Source organism: Fimicolochytrium jonesii (genome assembly GCF_025526975.1).
Source record: "Fimicolochytrium jonesii strain JEL569 chromosome Unknown EV422scaffold_16, whole genome shotgun sequence".
Classification (NCBI taxonomy): Eukaryota; Fungi; Chytridiomycota; class Chytridiomycetes; order Spizellomycetales; family Powellomycetaceae; genus Fimicolochytrium; species Fimicolochytrium jonesii.
In genome coordinates, this window is record NW_026515683.1 from 195513 (window position 1) to 216163 (window position 20651).

General features: G+C 56.6%; 8 protein-coding genes across 8 annotated transcripts; 3 read left to right on the forward strand and 5 right to left on the reverse strand.

Annotated features, from left to right (window-relative positions):
* Positions 1-409: 409 nt before the first annotated feature.
* EV422DRAFT_98225 (uncharacterized protein) lies at positions 410-1075 on the reverse strand. Its single transcript, XM_053074564.1, has one exon. The coding sequence runs from the start codon at positions 914-916 to the stop codon at positions 542-544; it is 375 nt and encodes a 124-aa protein (XP_052924447.1). The 5' UTR covers positions 917-1075; the 3' UTR covers positions 410-541.
* Positions 1076-2365: 1290 nt separating this feature from the next.
* On the reverse strand, positions 2366-3185 carry EV422DRAFT_98239 (uncharacterized protein). Its single transcript, XM_053074566.1, has one exon. The coding sequence runs from the start codon at positions 3085-3087 to the stop codon at positions 2443-2445; it is 645 nt and encodes a 214-aa protein (XP_052924448.1). The 5' UTR covers positions 3088-3185; the 3' UTR covers positions 2366-2442.
* On the reverse strand, positions 3186-3911 carry EV422DRAFT_98238 (uncharacterized protein). The gene has a single exon (XM_053074565.1). It carries the CDS (start codon positions 3854-3856, stop codon positions 3284-3286), a length of 573 nt encoding a protein of 190 aa, XP_052924449.1. The 5' UTR covers positions 3857-3911; the 3' UTR covers positions 3186-3283.
* Positions 3912-4090: 179 nt separating this feature from the next.
* EV422DRAFT_568563 (citrate synthase-like protein) lies at positions 4091-6477 on the forward strand (the record flags this gene model as incomplete). The annotated part of the gene is made up of 6 exons (XM_053072659.1): positions 4091-4492; positions 4581-4913; positions 4977-5161; positions 5226-5430; positions 5496-6128; positions 6202-6477. The coding sequence occupies 6 exons, from the start codon at positions 4091-4093 to the stop codon at positions 6475-6477; spliced, it is 2034 nt and encodes a 677-aa protein (XP_052924450.1).
* Positions 6478-6498: 21 nt separating this feature from the next.
* Positions 6499-12200, reverse strand: EV422DRAFT_98258 (uncharacterized protein). The gene is made up of 8 exons (XM_053074567.1): positions 11952-12200; positions 11755-11879; positions 10203-11690; positions 9884-10132; positions 9525-9812; positions 9110-9445; positions 8100-9041; positions 6499-8023 (listed from the first exon to the last, which is right to left on the reverse strand). The coding sequence occupies exons 1-8, from the start codon at positions 11992-11994 to the stop codon at positions 6704-6706; spliced, it is 4791 nt and encodes a 1596-aa protein (XP_052924451.1). The 5' UTR covers positions 11995-12200; the 3' UTR covers positions 6499-6703.
* Positions 12201-14605: 2405 nt separating this feature from the next.
* Positions 14606-16235, forward strand: EV422DRAFT_98379 (uncharacterized protein). The gene is made up of 2 exons (XM_053074569.1): positions 14606-14964; positions 15037-16235. Exons 1-2 carry the CDS (start codon positions 14905-14907, stop codon positions 16105-16107), a joined length of 1131 nt encoding a protein of 376 aa, XP_052924452.1. The 5' UTR covers positions 14606-14904; the 3' UTR covers positions 16108-16235.
* Positions 16236-16748: 513 nt separating this feature from the next.
* EV422DRAFT_507240 (uncharacterized protein) lies at positions 16749-18823 on the forward strand (the record flags this gene model as incomplete). Its single annotated transcript, XM_053068645.1, has 4 exons — positions 16749-16946; positions 17029-17048; positions 17138-17760; positions 17868-18823. The coding sequence occupies 4 exons, from the start codon at positions 16749-16751 to the stop codon at positions 18821-18823; spliced, it is 1797 nt and encodes a 598-aa protein (XP_052924453.1).
* A 197-nt stretch (positions 18824-19020) lies between these two features.
* EV422DRAFT_98337 (uncharacterized protein) lies at positions 19021-20601 on the reverse strand. Its single transcript, XM_053074568.1, has 7 exons — positions 20434-20601; positions 20140-20342; positions 19809-20036; positions 19699-19732; positions 19545-19613; positions 19385-19464; positions 19021-19286 (listed from the first exon to the last, which is right to left on the reverse strand). Exons 1-7 carry the CDS (start codon positions 20481-20483, stop codon positions 19120-19122), a joined length of 831 nt encoding a protein of 276 aa, XP_052924454.1. The 5' UTR covers positions 20484-20601; the 3' UTR covers positions 19021-19119.
* Between the last annotated feature and the right edge of the window lie 50 nt (positions 20602-20651).

Below are 20651 nucleotides of genomic sequence, written 5' to 3' on the forward strand. Positions count from 1 at the left end.
GCAATGCTGCAGACGCAAATATTCGCAGGATAACGAATAGGAAGGATTGACGGTTGAGACACTCGAGTCCGTTATAATGATTTCAAAGTGTGGCTTTTCGAGTATCGCCGGTACCGCCGGTACCGCCGGTCTCTTGGAAAAGCGACAAGGAGAAACTAATCAATGGCTTTTTTTTTGGATATGCATTTGATCTTCAGGCGTTGAATCGGATGACTATTTACATATGTATAGAGAGACCAAAGAGGAAAGAACAAAGGCGACAGGGAAATACGGTGTAATCTAATCTAGGGTATATCTCTCATCCGGGAAGACTACGGGATCAGGGACGGGTACCGAGAAGGATACTTCTTGAGGAGCATCGGATTGCTTGACCAGGGGATGAAAGTTGAACCGGCTTGATGCCGGTGGGCTCGCGATTGTGCGTCGTAAGGCATACCATCTCATCTTTCAGTCCTCGTCACTCTGGCTCAAAGCTTTGTAGGTAACCGAAATGGCAGCAGTGCTGTGCGTTGCTATCAGCGTTGGTGTTTTGCGGGCGACTTTAGGAAGCTTCAGCGGCCGCGGTACTGATAGGAACAACCGCGGCGGGCAAGCCGGTGCGTGAGGGGGCGGAACCGGTGTCTGGCCTTTCCTGGTAGCCTGCGGGGCGGCAGCTCGGCATCGAATGACCGCCGCCGCGATAGCAGATAAGTTCGCCCTGGCAGTCGCCGTCGCTCGCACAGAACGCCCCTTCTGTTCCCCAAACGCAAACCCTGCGACCGTTGAATTTACTGGCACTGCACCACGAACCATCGAAGCAGTCATTGTCGCTTTTGCACCACTGGATCTGTCGGCGATCCAGGGAAGGGAATGGCGAGGCCACAGCCGAGATGGCCAGGAGGGCGACGGCGGAAAGGGAAAGCAGGATAGTCTTCATCTTGAACAGGCGGCGAAAGGTTGGAAGCGTGTTTGAGTCGGATAGCACACAGAGATAAGAACAGTTCGCAAGGGGTCAGCTTGCTGAGTTGCTTTTATAGACCCCGGAAGCCCGTTGTGGGTACAATACAGATTCCTCCCATCGCCCTTGCTGGAAGAATGCTGGCAAGGTTGACATCACAAGCACTAACATTCACTTGCAAGCTATGTCGCTCCCAGATGGTTTCGGGCCGCAGTGCCTTACAAGACCTCTCACAGGAAGATCACGGGGGAGAACGAAGGTCCCCAAATCCTCTCCGCGGTGGTATTGACAATTGAATATGTACATACATGATATGTCGCAGGTAGTATGTACATACGTACATGCGTACATACATCACATGATACTACCTGCGACTCATCGCTTCGCGATGCAATCTTGCCGATGTCGGACGTTGCCATCGGAGGTGATGGGTACGGAGGACCATCACCGCTGGTACATACAGTCTGTTGCCATAAAGCAGGTCGCAGTCGGCCCCAGCGGTTGTTGCCTAGGACAGTGACAGATCTAGTTTAGATTAGGGGTCCTAATACTGTGAATATGAGGATGATGGGTGCAAATGATCAGCCGCGAGGACACTGACTTGATTTCTGGGGCGACCTGCTTTATGGCAACAGACTGTACAGTACATCCGATCGGGTGCCGGCGATGACTCTGGCGCATCCGGAGCGCGATATGCCGCGGGGCGGCCGCTGGTACCTTACTGTACCGGTGCGACCGTGGGCCACGGAGGCCACGGAGGTCGCAGGCCCACGGAGCGGCTCCGGAGGCTCTAGGGTACACGGCGACCCTAGACACCGTGTAGGGTTGTCTGGACCGTCTTGGAACCCACACAAGAATGTCCAAATACATCATTACCCATTACCCCATCTGGATATGATGGAGAGGCAAACCCCAAAACTTTTCCTAATGCTGGAGAAGGAAGTGGGAGTTCAGTGCGACATTTCTCTGAAAAAGTACGGGTGTTGCCTTTATTCAATTACAATCCACATAGTGACAAGAGGCCGATGTCACGCGATATAGTTGCATGGATACAAAAGTTTTTCAAATATGGCGATAAGGTCTTTCTTAAAATCCCCCACGGTCATGGACACGATGAGATGTCCCGTTGGCTCATTTGAAATGGTAATGTTTTTGTTGAACTTGTGGATTGGGTCGATAATCAGGATCGGGTCAGAAGTTCCTCTGATGATACAGTATCCGAAAGTCAAGCAACTTTCTCAGTTTCCCTAGGTCAGAACCCTGTCGAGAATGGTCCACCACCATACTGCAACGCTCTGACAGGGAATTGAATGTACTCATCATATAAGTTGAGATGATAAATCACTGTATTTGAGCAAACGTAAAAACATGTTGAACACTCTTCGCTCATTCGAGCCCTGGGCACGTGACCATCACCGGCAATTTGTGCGCAAGTTCATGAAACATGTGTACTCGGTTGTTTTTCACAGCTTCGTTTACAGAATACAATACGCCTGCTCGTCCCCTCAAGCTCGGATCTGAAGTAGCTCGAGGACGACCTTCTCTACGAGCGCCAATCCTTCTTGCCCATCATCATTTCCGCCTTCCTTCTCCGCCTCCTCTCCATCCCCTTCCCAATCCAAATCCTGCTGGTCCCACTCCTTCAAGAACTCCACGAGAACATCCCCGGCCACCCAATCCACCGTGTCCTTCCCAACGTGCCACCCCTTTCTGACAAGGACGTCCTCCTCGCATTCTGGATCCGGCGCCTCCGGATCCTCCGTCACAGCGGCGATGTCGACTCCGATACGGTATTGATTGTGGTACCCCCAAGGAGCATCTGCACCGCTCGCGCCACCACCAACGCCAAGCTGCGAGGGGGATGGGTGAGGGCGTCCCATTGCCCCGATGCGCTCATGGACAGCACCACCACTGGTGATGGTCCTGCTAGTGGTGGTGATGGTCCTGCCAGTGGTGGTGCTGGTCATCTCACCACCACTAGCAGGACCACCGCCACCTCGGTATCCGCCGGATCGTTCCAAGTGGTAATTTTTGTGAGCCCTCCAAAATGCAGACAGACCTGCTTCAGTCAGTCGGGGAACAACGTTCGTATCCAAGCCGTGCAACTGCCGCGCGCCCACCGGTGGAGGAGGGGGAGGACTGAGAGGCATGTACCGAATGACGTTCAAACTCTGGGACCCGACGTGGTGAAGCCGGACACGTAGGGGATGGGTGAAGTTCAGCCGAGTGATCAATTGGAATGGGAAAGGCGGGAGGGTCGGCAGGGCATCCGTCGCCTGGTTGTTCGGATGGGGGAGAGGGAGGAAACGGTGATGCGAATGTTTTGCTTGCTGGTGGCTAGGAATATCATCCCGACATTGGTGTCCGGATCATACTCCACGAGAAGAGCGGGATGTCCGGTGGCCACGCGCAGCCTGTTCCGGTCAAACCATGTCGACGTCGTTTCCGACGTGCGCAAGGGTGTCGCATCGGGGATGGGCGACGGGAGGGATCCGAGGTTGGCATTAAGCTTCGAGCGGTGCGAAGGGTCCCTAGAGTAGGACAGGTACCCGTTACGGCCCACCAATCGTCTGTTGAGGTCAGCCAGGTTAAGATCTTGTCCTGAATTTCAACCCTGAGAGAAGATAACCTGATAAGTGGGAATGGTACCCCTACGCCGCCCCACAGCCAGTCTCTTCGAGGGTCGTCGATGGCTGTTCGGGGGGGGCGGCATGTTGATCTCCGCCCAAGCATCCACTGCAAAGCTGCCGAAGTTTTTGGGCCGCCACTTCCACGAAATGCGAGGAATGAGGGTTCCTTCCACTTCCAATAACAATTCGATAGTCTTCGAGCCGGGTAACGTCGAGTGCTTCTTGACGAAGTTCGACTGGTTGGTGCGTGGTCTGTGGGAAAGAACGTCCGTGTCGGTCTACCGGGCATGTCCACGCAATGTCAGCCGCGATGTCGGGCGAGGCTCGGCGCGGCGGCGGCTACTTAGTACTAGGGCTCTAGGGCGGCTAGTGAGCGGCTAACGTTAGAGTTGGACTTTCCCACGGGTCACGACCAACATTAACAACCAGCATCACCGCCGTCTTGCAAACAAACACAGCCTTTACTTACTGTACGCCAGCGATACCTTGCCTTGTAGCAACCTCCCAGCAGCCCGAAGCAGTCATGGACAACAGTCTGACGGTCACTGACCCTCGCACCAACACGGTCGTCAAGATCGCTATTGATCCCAGATTCGGCACCATCCCCGGAACCGCCTTTGCTCAATTCAAGTTGAAACCCACGATACCGCCTTCGGACGACCCAAACGACAGAGTGCCGCTGCGTCTGTACGACCCAGGCTTCAAAAACACGACCGTCTGCCGATCAAAGATATCAAATGTCGACGGAGAGAACGGGAAATTGTACTACCGGGGATACGATGTGGAAGAGCTGTGTGAGAAGAGCAATTTTCTCGAAGTGGCGTATTTGCTGAACTACGGGGAACTGCCGGACCCAATGGAGGCAGAGAAGTGGTCCAAGGCGGTGATGACCCATACTTACATCCACGCCGAGTTGGAGAAGCAGGTCAGATGATGTTCCTGTTTCTGTGTTCTAAATGCGCCTGATATGAGGGTGGTCGAACGATTATATTGAAAACCATGCGATATTCCAGATGATGTCGTTCCGATATGATGCTCACCCTCACGGGATGCTCATCGCGACCATCGCTTCCCTGTCCACCTTCCACCCGGAAGCAAACCCTGCCTTGCAAGGAACCGACTTCTACATGTCGCCCAAGATTCCTGCTGGGCAGGAGCCAACACCAGAACAGGCAGAGAAGGTGAAACATGCTCAGGAAGTAAGAAACAAAGCGACGTTCCGGATGCTGGGGAAGACCGCCACCATAGCCGCCAATGTGTACCGTCATAGGCTTGGACGGCCATACAATCACCCAATGCCCGGCGTCTCTAGCTATACTGAGAACTTGCTGTACATGATGGATAAGGTGAGGCTGACGCGTCGAATATGTCCATGTTTCTCGAAACACCCTCTGAATGCTCCATTCCAGTTGAACGAGCCCGACTACCGACCTGACCGCCGCCTTGTAAGGGCTCTGGACACTATGTTCATTCTGCTTGCCGAGCATGGAAGCAACTGCTCCACCATTCTGATGAGGCATTTGATGTCCTCCGGAGTGGATCCGTATACAGCGTTATCTGGTTCGGCTGGTGCGCTTTTTGGCGAGCGGAAGGCGTAAGTTTGGAGGAGTTCTTCGATCTCCGGAGAACCACGATGTGTTCTGAAACCTCTTTTACAGATCAGCGGTGATCACGATGTTGAAGGAGATTGGAAAGGTTGAGAAAATCCAACACTATCTGTCGATCGTCAAACGTCGCGAGAGCTTCGTCGGAAACATTGGTATGCAAAAGATAAATCGACCTGCAAGGCTCATGGGCTTCGGTCATCGCGTATACAAGACTGGCGACCCGAGAGTCAAAATCGCAAAGAAGGTCGCGTTCGATGTGAGTTGGAAGGTCGTTTACCCAAATTGTCGGCTTCCGATACTTACAGCTATTTTCTGTACAAGCTTTTCGCACTGATGGGCAAAGATAATGTTGCGGAATTGGCTCTCGCCTTGGAAGAAGCCGTCGCGGCGGACGAATGGTTTACAAAGCGCGGCTTGTACCCAAACATCGACTTCTGGTCAGCCATAGTGTTTCATACGTTAGGGTTTCCCGTCGACATGTTCCCGGTTCTGTTGACCGTCCCTAGGGTGGCAGGACTCATTGCGAACTGCTGGGAAAGCTTGGACGACCCGGAGTACAAGATCTACAGACCGAGGCAGATCTACACCGGGGAAGTCATACGCAAATACTCGCGCGCACAGGAACGCCGACTTAGTCTGGACAACTCTGCATTGGCGTATTTGCAGAATGACCCTCTCGCTGCCAAAAGGCGAGGTACTGCCGATCCTAACTCGTCGCATGAGATTGACGACATTGTTTCGCGCACGCAGCGGTCGATTGATGAATTGAACGACAAACTTCTCGAGCTTGAGACGCTGGGCGTCGACCCTCAGCTTGCAAGCGCTGGAGGGCCCAGACAACAGGGCGGCGCGACGGCTCTGGCTACCAACCTGAGCACGCGTGTGAGCTCTTGGGTGTCTGGTCGTCTCTTCAATAGCCCAACGGGTGTGGGTCATACGTTGCAGTTGGCTGAGGTATGCATCGTCTACTCTGCTTACCTCATTGTCGGATTGTGGTCTTCTAAGCGCCTTTTTGTTACCATCACAGCAACTTCGGAAAACCCAAGCGGAGCTCACTACCCTACTGGAGAAGCAACGCGAAATGCTGGTCGCCAACGCAGAAGCCAACAGCGACAGTAACCCAGCGCGTAACGAGGAACCACAAGCATCGTCCCTCGCATCATCGACACTGTCACCAACTGCAGCAGATTGGCGCGCATCAAGCGGCCGCTCGCCTAACCTCTTGGGAGGAGGAAGCCCACGAGCTATCGCCCCGACATTATCGACTTCCGGCTCTAGGCCTTCGACGCCGGGAGGACATTAGAACTGTCAGAAGATAGTCCGACATTTGTAAACTCGGTTGGGAAATGCGTGTTACATACAATTGATTACATAGTCTTTTCGAATACATTGATGTATAACAGCCTTCCACGAGTGCATTTGTACATCTCTAAGAGCTTTCTTTTCTGATAATGTTTCCCGAGTTCTGCACATCTCTCATAGCCCGGATCAAAACTGGGAATCCCCTCCACTTCGACGACAGATCATCCTCATACGCCCTCCTGCAGCCCTTGGACCCCAAGTGCCCCTGCAGGCGCCATGACGCTCCCTTCCAGAGCAGCGCCTTCCACACCGCCCCCATCCTTCTCCAACAACCGCTCAACCTCCTTATCCTTCAACATAGCAATAACTTCATTCCTCTCGCGCACGACAACCCTCCACTCCTCTTTCTGTCGATCCATCTCCACCTGCGCGTCACGCAGCATCGCGCGATACTTCTCGATCAATGTGTCTTTGGCGGCCATTTGCCGCTGCAGCGATGAGATGGTGTCCTGTGCGATGTGGATTGTTGTCGAGTCGTAACCATGGCTTACAGGGGCCGTGGGGGCGTCGCCGCCGGCGCCGGCTGCATCCGGATCAGGTCGTGCGGCATGGACGGTGGCGGGGGTTTGATGCAGCTCTGCTTGTGAGAGCTGCAACTTCAATGTCGCAACCTCGGTCCGGCTAGCGCTGAGCTCACCGTTTGCGTCATCCAACCGCCGCTGCACATCGTCCAGCCGGCCTTGCAGCGCCGCGATCTTGATCTCCTGTACCGTCACTGCCCTCCCGCGGTCGACCAACAACCGCAACGCCGCTTCAAGTCTCTCTCCAACCGGCATTGGCTTACGTTGGTCCCCACTACCCTCGTCATCACCAGAAGATTCCGACGCCCCCAACAATGCCACAGCCTCATCCATCGCAGCCTGCCCCACCCCCGCAATGATCCGGTCCCGCTCATCCTCAAGCGCCCGAACATGCATTTCAAGCTGCGTCTCGTTGGCCTCCCACTGCAGCTGCCGCGCGTCCAGCGTCGCCTGCAATGCTACATGCGCGGTTTCCAGACCCTGCAATCGGGCGCTGAGGCGTGATATGTCTTGCGATTGGGCTGAGTTGGTTGATTGGGCGGCGTCTAGCTGCCGTTGGAGGCGGAGAGTGGTGAGTTGGGAGGATGTGAGCTTGGCGTGCCAGGATGCGAGGCGTGCGGTTGTGGTGGTCGTGGAGTTGGGACTGCCAGCTGCGGCGGCGGCTTCGGCCTGCAACGCTTCGATGAGGGATTGTTGGGAGGTGGTGAGGAGCGACGCTTCGGCCGCGGCGTCTTCGGCGGCGGTCTGAGCCTCGCGCGCTGTTTGCAGCTGGGTGTGGAGTTCATCGAGCTGTGATATGAGCTCCGTTACGCGTGAGGCGGTGCGCTCGAAGCGGTCCAGCGCGACACTCCCTGCGAGACGCAGCCGAATGTCACTGATGGTGTGTTGGAGGGACCGTATGCGGTGGATGTGTGTTTGACGGAGTGTGGATACGAGGGTTCTTTGGTGGTGTAGATCTTGCTCTGTCTGGAAGTGACATCAAGCCAATCAGATGCCTTAGCTGCCGGGTCCTTTGACACTGCCGGGAAAGTAGGAAGCTCACCTCCAAGATCTTCTCCTGATCCCTCCGATTCTGTTCCTTCAGCTCCGCGATCTCCCTAACACTCCCCGCCTCACCCCGTTGCAGTTCCGCGACTTCCATCTGCAATTTCTGAATCGTCTCACTCATAGCAACAGCTGAACTCCCCGCGTGATCCCCAATCGTCTTCCTAGCCTCCTTCCGCAACCCCACCAATTCCCTCTGATCGATCTCCCTCAACCGCCCCAAATCCTCCGCCAACCCCGCCGCAGTGTTCATCCCGCTCTTTAACTCCTCGTTCTCTCGCTTCAACGTCTCCACCGTAGCCTCCAATTCCACCACCCGCGCTACGACCAGCTCATGCACTTCCCTCGTCGCACCGCCAGCATACGCCCCACGTAACTCCGCCTCGGCTTCCCGAACCTGTGCCGTCTCTGCCCGCGCCTCCGTGTACAGCCTCGTCATTTCTTCCAACCGCCGCGAGATTTCGGCTTCAGCCTGTCGAGCGAGCCCGGCTTGCGTTTCCGCCAATTCGCTCCGGGTGTGTGCAACCGTCAGCTGTGTTGCCTGGGTTGCTAGTTGGTGGCGGAGGTCGGCTAGCTGAGACTGAGAACCGCCGTCGGTCTTGAGACTCAGTAAAGCAGCTTCCATCTCCGCAGCCTTCGCTTCCGCCGCGACCAGCTGCACCTGCGTTCTAGCAGCATCGTCCACCGCCAGCTGCAACGTGCGCACCTGCTGCATGAGCCGGTCCCGCTCCGTCAACCAGTCCTGTTGCCGCTCGAGGAGATCGCGCGTGCGGGCTGTCTGGACTTCCAGATGTGACGTGAGCTGGGTGTGCTCGCTTTGGGAAACCGAGTCGGTGAGCTGATCGAGTAGGCGGGTGATGTGGGATGCGTGGCCGCGGGTGATGGATTCGAGGTGGAGGATTCGGGAGCCGGCTTTGGTGCTTAGGTCTTGTATTTGGGTCTGGATTGCGAAAAACGGTTTGTCAGAGTACATGTCTAGATTTGGCAGATGGGAGATGGTGATCATACCTCCAACTTCGTCTTCTGCCTCGTCACCTCCGCCTCGCTCTCCCTCACCCGCTCAACATCCGTCACCAGATCCCCGTGCTCCAGCCTCAACTGGAAGTACTTCCGCTCCGTCTCAGCCAACTCCGACCGCAGCGCTTCCTCGCTTCCCCCTGCTGCCGCAAACCTCGTCAGTGCCTCTTGGACGTCCCGGACTGCGGCTTCCGCGCGCTGCTGACGAGCTTCGGTGTCCCGTAATCGGCGTTGGGTGGATGCGAGGTCTTTCTCGTGTTCGTCGCGGGAGAGCTGGAAGGCGCGGGAGAGGTGTCTTTGGCGGGTGGCTAGCGTCGTATATGAGCTCTGTAAATCCCAAATGTAAGTCCCCTTAGGTACCTTTGGCGTCGGTACTCAATCCAAACCCCCCAGCGGCAGCACAAACCTTATACCGCTCAAGAGCAGCCTCACTCTCCTCCAACGCCCTATCCTTCCTCCTCAGCGCCTCCATACACCCCGCCAATTTCCCTACCAGCGCCACATAATCGTCCTGGCTGCCCATCTGCAAATCGGGCGGCAGTTCGACGACGAGGTTCTTGAGCGGCTGCTCGGCGGCCTCCCGCCAGTGGTTGCGGTCTTCTGTGAGGCTGGAGAGCTGGGATTGCAGCGAGGTGAGTTGGGATTGGAGAGAGGCGGAGTGGGCGCGTTCGGTGGTGAGGGTTTCGCAGAGGGACTGGGTGGGGTCGTTTTCTGCATTAGATTAACGAAGACTAAACATCGGAGACCACAGAGTGTTGCGCTTACTTTGTTAACTTCAAGGATATGATCTCCAGCCTGGCTTCCACCAAACGCCTGCGCCGACGACAACTTCGTCTTGCGTTCGAGTATATCGCACAGCTTCTGCACAACATTCATGTTCGGTTTCTTCGCGGCTCCATCCGCCTTTCCATCAGTTGTGCGAGACGCAGCTTGCAGCTTGATCATCGCCAGCGACATCTCCTTGATCGCCGCCTCGAAGCACCGGTTGTCGTCTTTCACACGCATGAAATCTGCCTGGGTGGGATCACCAAGTGAGTGCCTGTTTCCCAGCAGATATCCGCTGCTTGGGCATGAACGAACAAACCTGGAGCCTCTTCACTTCCTCCCTTGCCTCCCCCGCATCGATCTGCGCGCGTTCCAACTCCACCGACAACTTCTCCAACAACTCATCCCCAACCACCGCCTGCCGAGTGTGATGTTGCGCCGGCATCGACAACGGTCGTCTTCGTCCGCCCTTCTCAGAATGGTGCCTCGCCCGCATTTTATCAACATATGCCTCCAAATCCACCATCTCCTCCGCGGTCAACCCCATTCTCGCCCCCTTCTCCCCGCGCTCTAACGCCCGTAATCGCATCGCAGCTTTCAACCGCAACCGCTCGTCCTCCAACGCGTCGATCTCACCCTGCAGTTGGGCATTGAGCGCGCGGCTCTGTTCCAGTTCGACTGAGAGCGCGCCGCGGATTTTGGACAGATCTATGCTGGATCGTTTGAGCCCGAGTTTCTTGCGATACTCGGCGTTCTCGTCGGCGAGGATGGAGAGCTGTTTGTCCATCTCGTTGATTTGTTTCGTGCGGCTCAGCACCTCTTTTTTGCGGACGCGAAGGTGGAGTTTGAGTTGGTTGATTTCGCGCACGGCTTCAGGGAGGCCGTAAACACCGCTTTCGTATTCCTCCATCCGTTGTCGGAGTTCAACCACCTCGCGCTCACGGCGTTCGAGCTGGGTGTCGGCGTTCCGTACTTGGCTGGCCAGTTTCCGGTGCCGCTGTCGGTACGCTTGCACCCGTTCCTTCATCCTTGCTACCGTCTCCAGCTGTATCTGGATTGCGTCCATATCCCGTTTCGACTGTTTCCCGCCCCCACGACTACGTAAAGCTTGGTCGACCTGGTCCCAGTCCACGCTGAGCAGCTCGAAATCCCTTGCGGCTTCCTGCACCTGCTGGGTCAACTGCTCAATTACCCGATCCTTCTCGCTCATCTGCCTGTTCAGCGAGTCGATGTTGTACAAGCTTAGCTCCTCGGCCAAACCTGCGACTTGGGACCGAAGGCGGTCGATCTCCGTGGCCTGTTCGAGGGAGACGTGTTCGTGTTCGCGGACGGCGTGCTGGTAATTCTGGACCTCGGATTGGAGTTCGTCGAGGAACCGGGCGTCTTGCAGGCCTGTGGACTCGAGTTGGGTGGTGAGGTCTTCGAGTTTTGTGCGGAGGGCGTGCTTTTCAGCCGTCATCTGATCTATGAGGAGTTCGTTGTTGGCGAGGTGGTGTTGGGCTTCGCGTTCTTCGCGCTCTTTTTTCTCGAGTTCGTTGATGGCCACCTCCAGCTCCCTATTCAGTATCTCCACATCCTTGCTCATCTGTGCATTCTCCCGGCTGAGCTCCTCAATCTCCGTGAGGTACTTGCTAATCTCCCCATTCTTCTCCCTCAGCTGTTTCCGAATCTGATCATCGTCCACATTCATCAACTGGATCCGGTCCTTGCGGTTCTGCAGTTGGGCCTGGTAGTCTTTGATCTCGGCCCGCATGCGCGATACTACCTCGTCGTGCCCCGCCGCGCGCGATTTTTCGGTCGTGAGTTGCTGCCATCACAATCATACGCAGTCATTAGTCGCCGCATGGGGTTGGTCAGGGGTATGCACTTACGGCATTAGTCTCCCGCAACGCATTCCGCTCTTTATCCAGCGCTTCCTCGGTTTCGGCGAGACTGCGCGTCAGGGTGTCGTTGCGCTTTTCGAGATCTTCGACTTCGTCGCGGAGGGTTCGGAGTTCTGTCGTTTGTAACAAACTCATCTAGTGAGCCCTCTCAAAGAAAGCGATGGGGCAGGTGTGAGCGCCCTTACCTGTCACGTACGGGGCATCTCCACCAGCGATCAGGCCGGCCATCTCGTCGTCTCTCTCCTGGACTTTCGCCTACAGTCGTTCATTGCGAGGTGCGCGAAGCTTAATCCCTGACCCCATTCGTCTGCAGCGCTGAGGCTAGGTGACAGAGGCACCTACTTCCAACATCCGGATATCATCCTCCGCCTGCACCAGATACAGGTTCTTGTTCCTACCCCATCGCACCATCCATCAGCTTCCCATACCGTCGGCATGAAATGGATACCCATCTGAACATTGCCAACTTACTCCATGACAATCTGCGTCACCCGGAACAGGTGCATCATATTTTCAGGCGTGCCCCTTTCATCTGCACGCGGATACATTTTTAGTTGATGACCACGTCCGTGAATTGACATCCGAAACGTACCATCTGGAGGCACATGCGCCCGCACAAGGACATCGTACAGCTCCTCTAGTTGTCGATCAAGCTCTCCGGGGCTCTATTGTAGAATAAAAAATTCAATCACTTCTCCCTTACAATGCAGTTCGTCAAGATCGTATCGACCCGTCCTCATGTTTACCTGATGAGTCAAATTGTCGACATCGACCTGGAGGATGAGATCCCAGTCTAGTGGAGCTGTTTTGGGCAAGAAGTCCGCCATCTTCCGATTTGGAGATTCACCCTCTCGAAATGACCCGCTTCAATATCTTTCTATGGTTCGCCAACCCACACCTGCTCTGAGCGCATATGCAGCGGAAAACGGCACGCGTCAAAAGTGGGCAATTACGACAGCGCGTCTTCCCGTCAGTTCAGGTGGAAGACATTCCGAGCAACATCCCAGCCTGCGCGCTCGTCGTTGCGAAACCCACGTTGCCTTGGCAAACGCCCCAGATCCATAGTGGAACAGAGTACCACCGCCTGCTCTCAGTCTCGACGTTGGCGGCGTGTAGCCTTCCACAAAGAGCTAACCAGGTCCTTCTTCGGTAACCACGTTTGTGGTCATTTCGTTCTGCAGTGACACCCTTCCCCACCTCTCTGGTAGTCGAACAAGCTGGTTTCAGACCTCGGCTCTGTTCTCTCTTCGCCTGTACTCACTCTCTCCTTCTTATTTCATAGATCCATTCTCAACCTCACCATGCCGAAAAGGAGCTCTCCCGACCTTGCCACTGCTTATTGGGTCTGGGAATTTGCGTTGAGGAGCGAGTTTAGGTTTTTGGGGAAGATGCAGAGGGAGATTGGGGAGGGGTGCAACGGTGGTGGCAGGGCAGTCTATCCCAATGTGCCAGGGAATAACGCGCACTAGGCCGAGCTGGCCGCGGATGGGACAAAAGAGTCATCTCTCACACGCAGGAAGGGCGACATGGCGTGCCCGTCTCAGGTCCACCCTGGCTAAGCCACTGACAGTTTTTTGACGACTTTTGGACTTAACGAGGTTTTCGCAGACCCAAAGTTGCTGCACATGTTGAGCAGTATCTTGACAGCCAGACATGCTAGCAGAAAGATTGATTAGGCAGTTTGGTGAAGAAGGCACTGGTTCAGGGTTTGACACCTCTAATTGGCAAGTTTTACCCAAAAACGGCCAAGGAAAGACAGTTTTACTACTCAGACTTTTGGGCCTCTGTGTTAAGTTTGTTGCAACAGCTACCCCCACAGACACTTAGGGGGGATTGGCCAAAGTAGGCAACTGGAGCCGTATGCAAAGGGAATAGGTCGTCCTGCATGTCTGTGGGATGGTATGGCTGCTCAAAAAAGAGGGTTTTGTGAGGAAACTGCTTTAATTTCCCTAATTGTGCCTTAAGGTAACGCGTAGAGCGTTTGGGTGGCGCAGCCAGGGTGGACCTGAGGTGCCCGTTTATCTTCGCACCGAGCCCTGAGTTGGACGCACTGGACGAGCAGCTAAAAAACTGGACTGACAAAGACCGAGGTCGCATCTCGCTTGCTCCGCTTCTGGAACGCCTGCATGTTTCTGAACACCTTACCGACGACGAGCATTCCACAATCCAAGGAACCCACAATCCAGCGGTTCCCTTGTTCAAACCCGACAAGGAAAAGGACGAGGCACTGTTTGGCGCACTCAAAAAGGAAAATGTGGTCGAGTTGATCCAGCTGCGCATTGGGGAAGAGCATCCCGAGGCGTGGGTGCAGTATTACCATACCGGGTGGGTGGGGGAATATGTGCTGATTTAGTATTTGTCGGAGGAGGGGCAAAGGCAGGAGTGTGCTTGGGTGGACGATTAGTACTCGGTTGAGATGGGACGGAGTATAACATATGGACAACCCTCGACGGGTCGGATATTTAGTAGAGATAGGTTGAATAGGTATGTAGGTCACTCACAATGCACAATCATGGCGTTCAACTTGAGCACGAGGTATCCAGATCTATAGCGCACCCAGCCTGCATCGCCTCTATCCTCCAATCTTCCTGCTTCACTCCATAAATGTGTATACTTTCAATGATCACGTCCTACTGATCGCCGTCCGCTTCCTCCCCCCGACTACATTCCCTGCGCATCCCCACACCACCTGCCCACCTCGCAGCGGCAATCCTCTCCAGATACTCCTCACATCTCCCAAACGAGTCAGTTTACCCCTATTCTGCTGTATATCTCGCGCCTCCACCAGCAACGCGCGGGATTTGGTCACTGCGGTTGTTATGCCGTTGATTCCTGTTTCTGACCGACTAAGCTGGGATGGAGCGTGCTCGTTTAAGCGGTAGATCCCGAGCGAGGATTCGTTGGCGAGGGCGAGGAAGGGGGTTACGAGGTATGATGTTGCCAAAGTAGAGGTGTTAGTCGGGTGCGCTGGGTGAATGGGTCGGAGGGCGCCTGCGTCACGCGTTCGTTTGTCTTTCCGCTCGCAATCCCACCCGCTGTTTGCAACCCCCACCTCCTTCCTTCCCTGTCCTGACAAGCTGGCTCCATACGAACCGAACCTGAACTCCGTTGACAAAGAGCCCCTCTCGCTCACGAAGAATGCACAGAAACCTTTCTTTCCCTCTCCTCTCACGGCAGCCTTTGCATGACAATGCCCAGGTATGGTATCTGCTCTTGTACCGGCCCTCTCATTCACCCGATGTCTTATCATAACGCTTATGGTCCCGCTAGCCACCATGCCCCTCCTTCGCCACCCGCACGTTACCTACGACCACCCAACTCACCCTCTCCGCTCCATCTCCATCTCCATCGCCCTCACCTACACCACCACCCACCCATACCACCAACAAGCTAGCCCTCTTCATCCCCGCAAGCTATACCCTTGGCTCCCTCCTCTTCCTCCTCTCCAGTGTCCTCGGCTGCTTGCCTACATACTACTCCTCCTACAACCTCTCAGCACTCACACCCTCGATGCACGCGTATGCCCTATGGGCAAACATCATGAATCTGGCGGGATGTCTTGTGTTTTGCGTGGGGATTGCTGTGGAGTGGGTATTGGGGTTGAGGGTTGCAATGGCGGGTGCGGCGGCAGTGGGGCATGGCAGTGAGGCGAGGACAATGACCAAGACGGGGGGATGCAAAGTGTGGCCGGGGGAGTCCGCGACGACGCCTAGGGTCATGAAGTCGAGCGAACTGTCACCCCCACCTGAAGGGGTCCATCTCCCGAGGCGCGATTCGTGGATCGAGGACGGCATGGGGTCCCTGGACGCTAGATATAAGGAACCCACCCGCCGCGTTTCGTTGACGGGCACGACGGCGAAACGGAGGATATCTACATATGCAACAACATCCCCACCACAATTGCCGGCAACATGGGCTTCCGAAGCCTCCCTCTCCGGTCTCCGAATCAGCGCCACATCCAGCACCGCCTCGCCCGCACCCGCCCTGGCCCCACTCCTCCCGCCCACCATCTTCCTCGTCGGCATCCTCCTCTTCACCCTCTCGGCCGCATCCTCCTTCCCTCCCCTCTCCACCGCGCAAATCTTTATCCCCTCGATCCTCGGCTCGATCGCCTTCCTGGCCGGCGTGTCGGCCGCGCCGGAGTGGACGGTGGGTGGGTGGGCGTATTGGTGCGGGTCGGTTCTGTTTGTGGTGGGTGGGTGTGCCGGGTTGTGGGAGGCGGGGAGCGCAGGGTGTGTGTGGTGTGTCGGGGGGATGCAGGTGGTGGGGAGTGTGATGTATTTGGGGGGGAGTGGGTGGATGGTTTGGGTTGCGTGTGGGCGGGGAAACAGAGAGGGTTGAGGGCAGCCCGCCACCGGTGTACCAGAGCAGGAGCAGTACAAGGGATGATGGTTCTGGGTGATGCTGGGGTATATACGAAGGTGAAAGCGCAACGATGCTGCATGTATGCATGTACCTATCTCTGTCGCACACCCATCCTGCTGCATATCCTTTCACCTTTTGCCCCAACTGGCGTTGAACATGGGTCTGCGTTAACTTGTCCATTTCCCCCCATCTCGTCCAACGCTCCCCCCGGACTCCCAGGCAGTCAACTGATATGCCTCAAGGCAAAAAAAAGCCTATGAGAAGCCCCACCAGTTTTCTATCTGAGCTAAGCTTGATCTTGACGGGAACAAGCGCCGAGGCAGAAAGTTTCCGGGTGCCCCCGCGCAAAAACCGCCCAGGTTTATCTTACGAGTCTACAGACTTGCGAGAAGAATATTCCCTTCATCCAGCCCTTTTCTGTCCGTCATAGAGCTCTGCCAATCCGTCGCGCGGTGTGGCATTGAATTGGAAGCGTCCGTTTCTTTCACATCTCCCTGCCAGTCCAGATATAGATCCAGTCAACGTGGACCCAACTCAGCTAGAAACCCAACGCACCCACCCTCCACGCCCAACCCCAGCAAAGCACCGTCTTCTCCACCCTCCCCCCCAAAACAAAAATGAAAGAAGGCATCATCCGCCTCCTCGACACGTCCGGCACGACCGTCCTCGACTCGGTCTCGACCGAGTACGAGGACAGCTTCACGCTCGAGACGTTCGGCGACTCGATCGAGGCGCACTACGAGTGCGAGCCGAAAGGGTCGAAGAGTTTCATCATCGCAAGGACCCAGACGTGGGATGTCAAGCAGCCGGGGAAGGTATGACCTGGCCCGGGAGTGGATGCGATGTCTCTTTTTCTCTCATGAGATGCGAGGTATTGATGGCTTTTGTTTCGGATAGGTGTTTTATTCGTACTACAGGTGGGTTCCGCTGTGCCCGTTTCTACCATGCAGATGGCCCATCCAATGACAATGTTTGATATATATTTATTTATTTTTTTACGACGCAGCGCATATCAACTCAACAAGATCCTGTTTCAAACGCAAGTGTACCTCGGCAAGAAGCTCATCCACCGGCTGCACGTGCTCAACCCCTTAACCAACACCGACATCATCGGCGACGTGCAGTACTTCATCATCCGGCTCAACAAGGAGCAAGGCGCGCAGGCCAGCACGGGGTCGTCGGAGGGGCGGGGCGGGGATGAGGGTCGAGGGGGGCCGCCGCCGGCGGTGTTGCAAGAGAGCGAGGGTGGTGGGGGTGGGGGGAAGCTCGCGAAATCCGAGAGCAAGGCGAATATGGAGGACCGGGCGGAGATTGCCGCCACGGTGCCTGTCGAGGATCTCGAAGCGCCTGCGGCGGGCGACGGGGTCAATCTCGTCCCCACCATCGACACGATAACGCCCAGCAAGCCCGCCAAACGCGGCGGGCGGCCATCCACCGCGGGCCCGCTGGGTGCGGCGCGACGAAAGATGTCGTTGGCGATCAACACCGCCCCGCCCGGCGCGAGTCGGTATTTGGATCTGCCGCCGCCGAGCCCGAGCGTGCGGGAGATCGAGAAGGGGGAGTTACCGAGTTGGACGTTGAGTGGGCCGCTGGTGAAGGAGATCACGGAGGAGGAGCCGCTCGGGACTGGTGAGTTTTTTTTCCCCCCAATTTCGTTCAGAGGATTCGTTCCCCCCCCCCCCCCCCCCCCCCCCTGTTACGGGTGCAGAGATTCTAAACTTTGAGATTCCCCGCAGGCCCACTCCGCCGTAAATTCAGTCTCGCCACCCTCCGTCTCACCAGCCCCTACCCCACCGCGATCTCCCCACCGCGCGGGCCCAAATCCGCCTACCCAACCTCCACCAGCTCGCAGCGGGACCCGGAAAACTTCATCATCACCGTCCCGCTCACGCCGTCCACAGCGCGCGACGGCATGATCCCCGAAGAAAGCGGCGACGAAGAAGGCACGGCAAAGGTGCACATCGTCACCAAACCGCCCCAGGGATTCCTGATGCTCAACACGGGGACCAAGCAGCAGCGCACGCAGGTTCCGTTCGGGACCGCGACGCGGTTCGGGAAGAGTATTGCCGATAGGGAGGGTGTGGGTGCCGGCGACGACGTGGTATCCTCGACCCCGCCCGCGCGGCGCCGCGCGCTGTCGCTGCTGAACTACGGCGCCGAGGCGGACAAGATGGAGGAGTGGATGAAGGCGGTCGCGCAGCGGCCACGGACGGCGGGGCCGGGTCGCCGCGCGAGTGGGAAAGACGGGGATGACGGGGAAGCCACGGTCGACGTCGAGTCCCCCGCCGCCGCCGGCGACACCTACACCGACACCGACACGCCCGCGGCGTCCTCGGCGACAACAGCCACCGCGCTGCTGGTCACGTACGACGCCGTGCTGGTCGCGACCGACACCGACTACCTCGAGACGTCGCGCACGCGCACGCTGTTCCGCACCAACGCCGTCACCCCTGCGGACGTCAAGCTGTTTGAGATGGAGGAGTACACCGGCCTGTCGTCCCCGCCGCCCGTGGTGATTATCGACGACACGTGGTTTTGCGATTGGTGCTTTCCGAGCGATCAGAGGTTGAGTGGGATGACGCCCGTGGTGAGGTGGATTCATCGGCTGAAGTTTTGGTTTGTGCTGGCTGGGGTTGCGGCGGGGTTGGGAATAATGGTTTATTATGTGAGTAAGAGTGATGCGAAAATGTGATGGGGGTGGGGTTGCAAGGGCTTTTTGGGGGGTGGTTCGGGTAGATGGATGTGAGGAGGGCGGTGTGTTCGGAGCCATATGTGCAGGGGAGAAAGACATGTTTTTCTTGTGTATCCGAAAATGTCATATACATGTGCCCATACGCCCCCGCTACAGATTACCTCTCCGCTTCCGGAGCTGGAGGAGCGCCGCTCATATGCTCCTACCAGCGCAGGACGAAGCATTCGGTTGGGTCGAAATCAGGAACATACCCCCCGTCGCGTATATATTCATCTCCCACCCATCCCACACCCCATTCAAACCCCGGAATAATTCCCATGCACACTGTGAGTAGTCGTACTCCCCTCTGGCGTAACATAAGCCGCGCTCAGACCGCCATCGACCAGGAAATCGGTGCCGGTGATGAAGGTGGATTCGTCGGAGGCGAGGAAGAGGGCTGCGTAGGCTTGTTCGATTGCTTCGCCTGTGGGGTTGGGGGGGGGGGGGGGGGGGGGGGGGTGAGCGGAGGGATATGGGAGTAGGGAGGCGGAGGGGAAAGGGGAGGAGGGAGGAGGGACGTACCGAACCGTCCGACGGGGACGTGGACCAAGCGGCGTTGCTTCTTTTCTTCCGTGTTCAGGAAGTTCATGAGGAGTGGGGTCCTGTGTGTGCGACGTTTTGAGTTTCGTTAGGGGGCTCGTTTCCAGATTCAGAACGGGAGGACGGTGGTTTTCCCTTTTACCTGATGGGCCCGGGACAGAGCGCATTGAAGCGGATGTTTTCGCGGGCGTGAATGACTGCTAGTTCGCGGCTGCGGGAACATCCATACTCGTGAGACAACGGTCGGCCTGAAGGAGAAGGAGGAAGTTCGAAACAGAGATCGCCCAAAAACTCACGTCATGGCCAGGACGGCGCCTTTGGAAGTCGTATCTGAAAAAGACACGGCGTGTGAGTGAGCTGGAGGAATTCGGATTCTACACTGTCATCTCACCCCCCGGCAACTTACAAGCCAACTGCGGCGTCGCAGCGCCCCTTACCGCGACAAAACTCGCGGTGTTGATGACACTGCCGCCACCCGCCCTGCGTATCGCCGGGATGGCATGCTTGCACCCGAACCACACCCCCTTGACGTTGATGTTCATGGTGAGGTCCCATACTTTCTCGTCGGTGGTTTCGGCGTTGTCGTCGGAGGGGTGCATGATGCCTGCGTTGTTGAAGACGATGTGGAGTTTGCCTATGTGTACGAGTGGAATGATGAGATGAAAGGATGATGGTCGCGACAACGATGTTGGGCTGTGGTGAGCTCTCTTTCCACCCCCTCCCCTCGCAACACTCACCAAACCTCTCCTCAGCAACCCTCACAGCCTCCTTCACATCACTCTCCCTGCTCACATCCACCTTGACAAAGACCGCCACCTCACTCTTCAACTCCTCATTGATCCTCTTCACAACGGCGGTCCCCGCGTCCTGGTTCACGTCGGCGCAGACTACGCGGGCGCCTTCGTGGGCAAAGAGGAGGGACGTTTCGAGGCCTATGCCGCTGTTTCGTGGGGCGGGGGGGAGATGGAAAAGATGGAATGAGATGGCGGGGTGTGATAGAGAGATGGGTTGAGACGCGTTGAGTGAGTTACCTCCCTGCGCCGGTGATGAGGGCGACTTTGTTTGTGAGACGGTTTGGCATTGCTTTATGGCTGGAGGGAGTGCCTTTGTTTGGGGGGTTTCCGCTGCTCTTGGGGGTCTGTTCTGCGGGGACGTTTTGGCGGAGGGAACGAGCGGAGAGCAGCGCGTGGCGGGAGGGCGCAAAGGGGAGCAACGCTATTCATCTCACGAAACAACCATCTACACAACA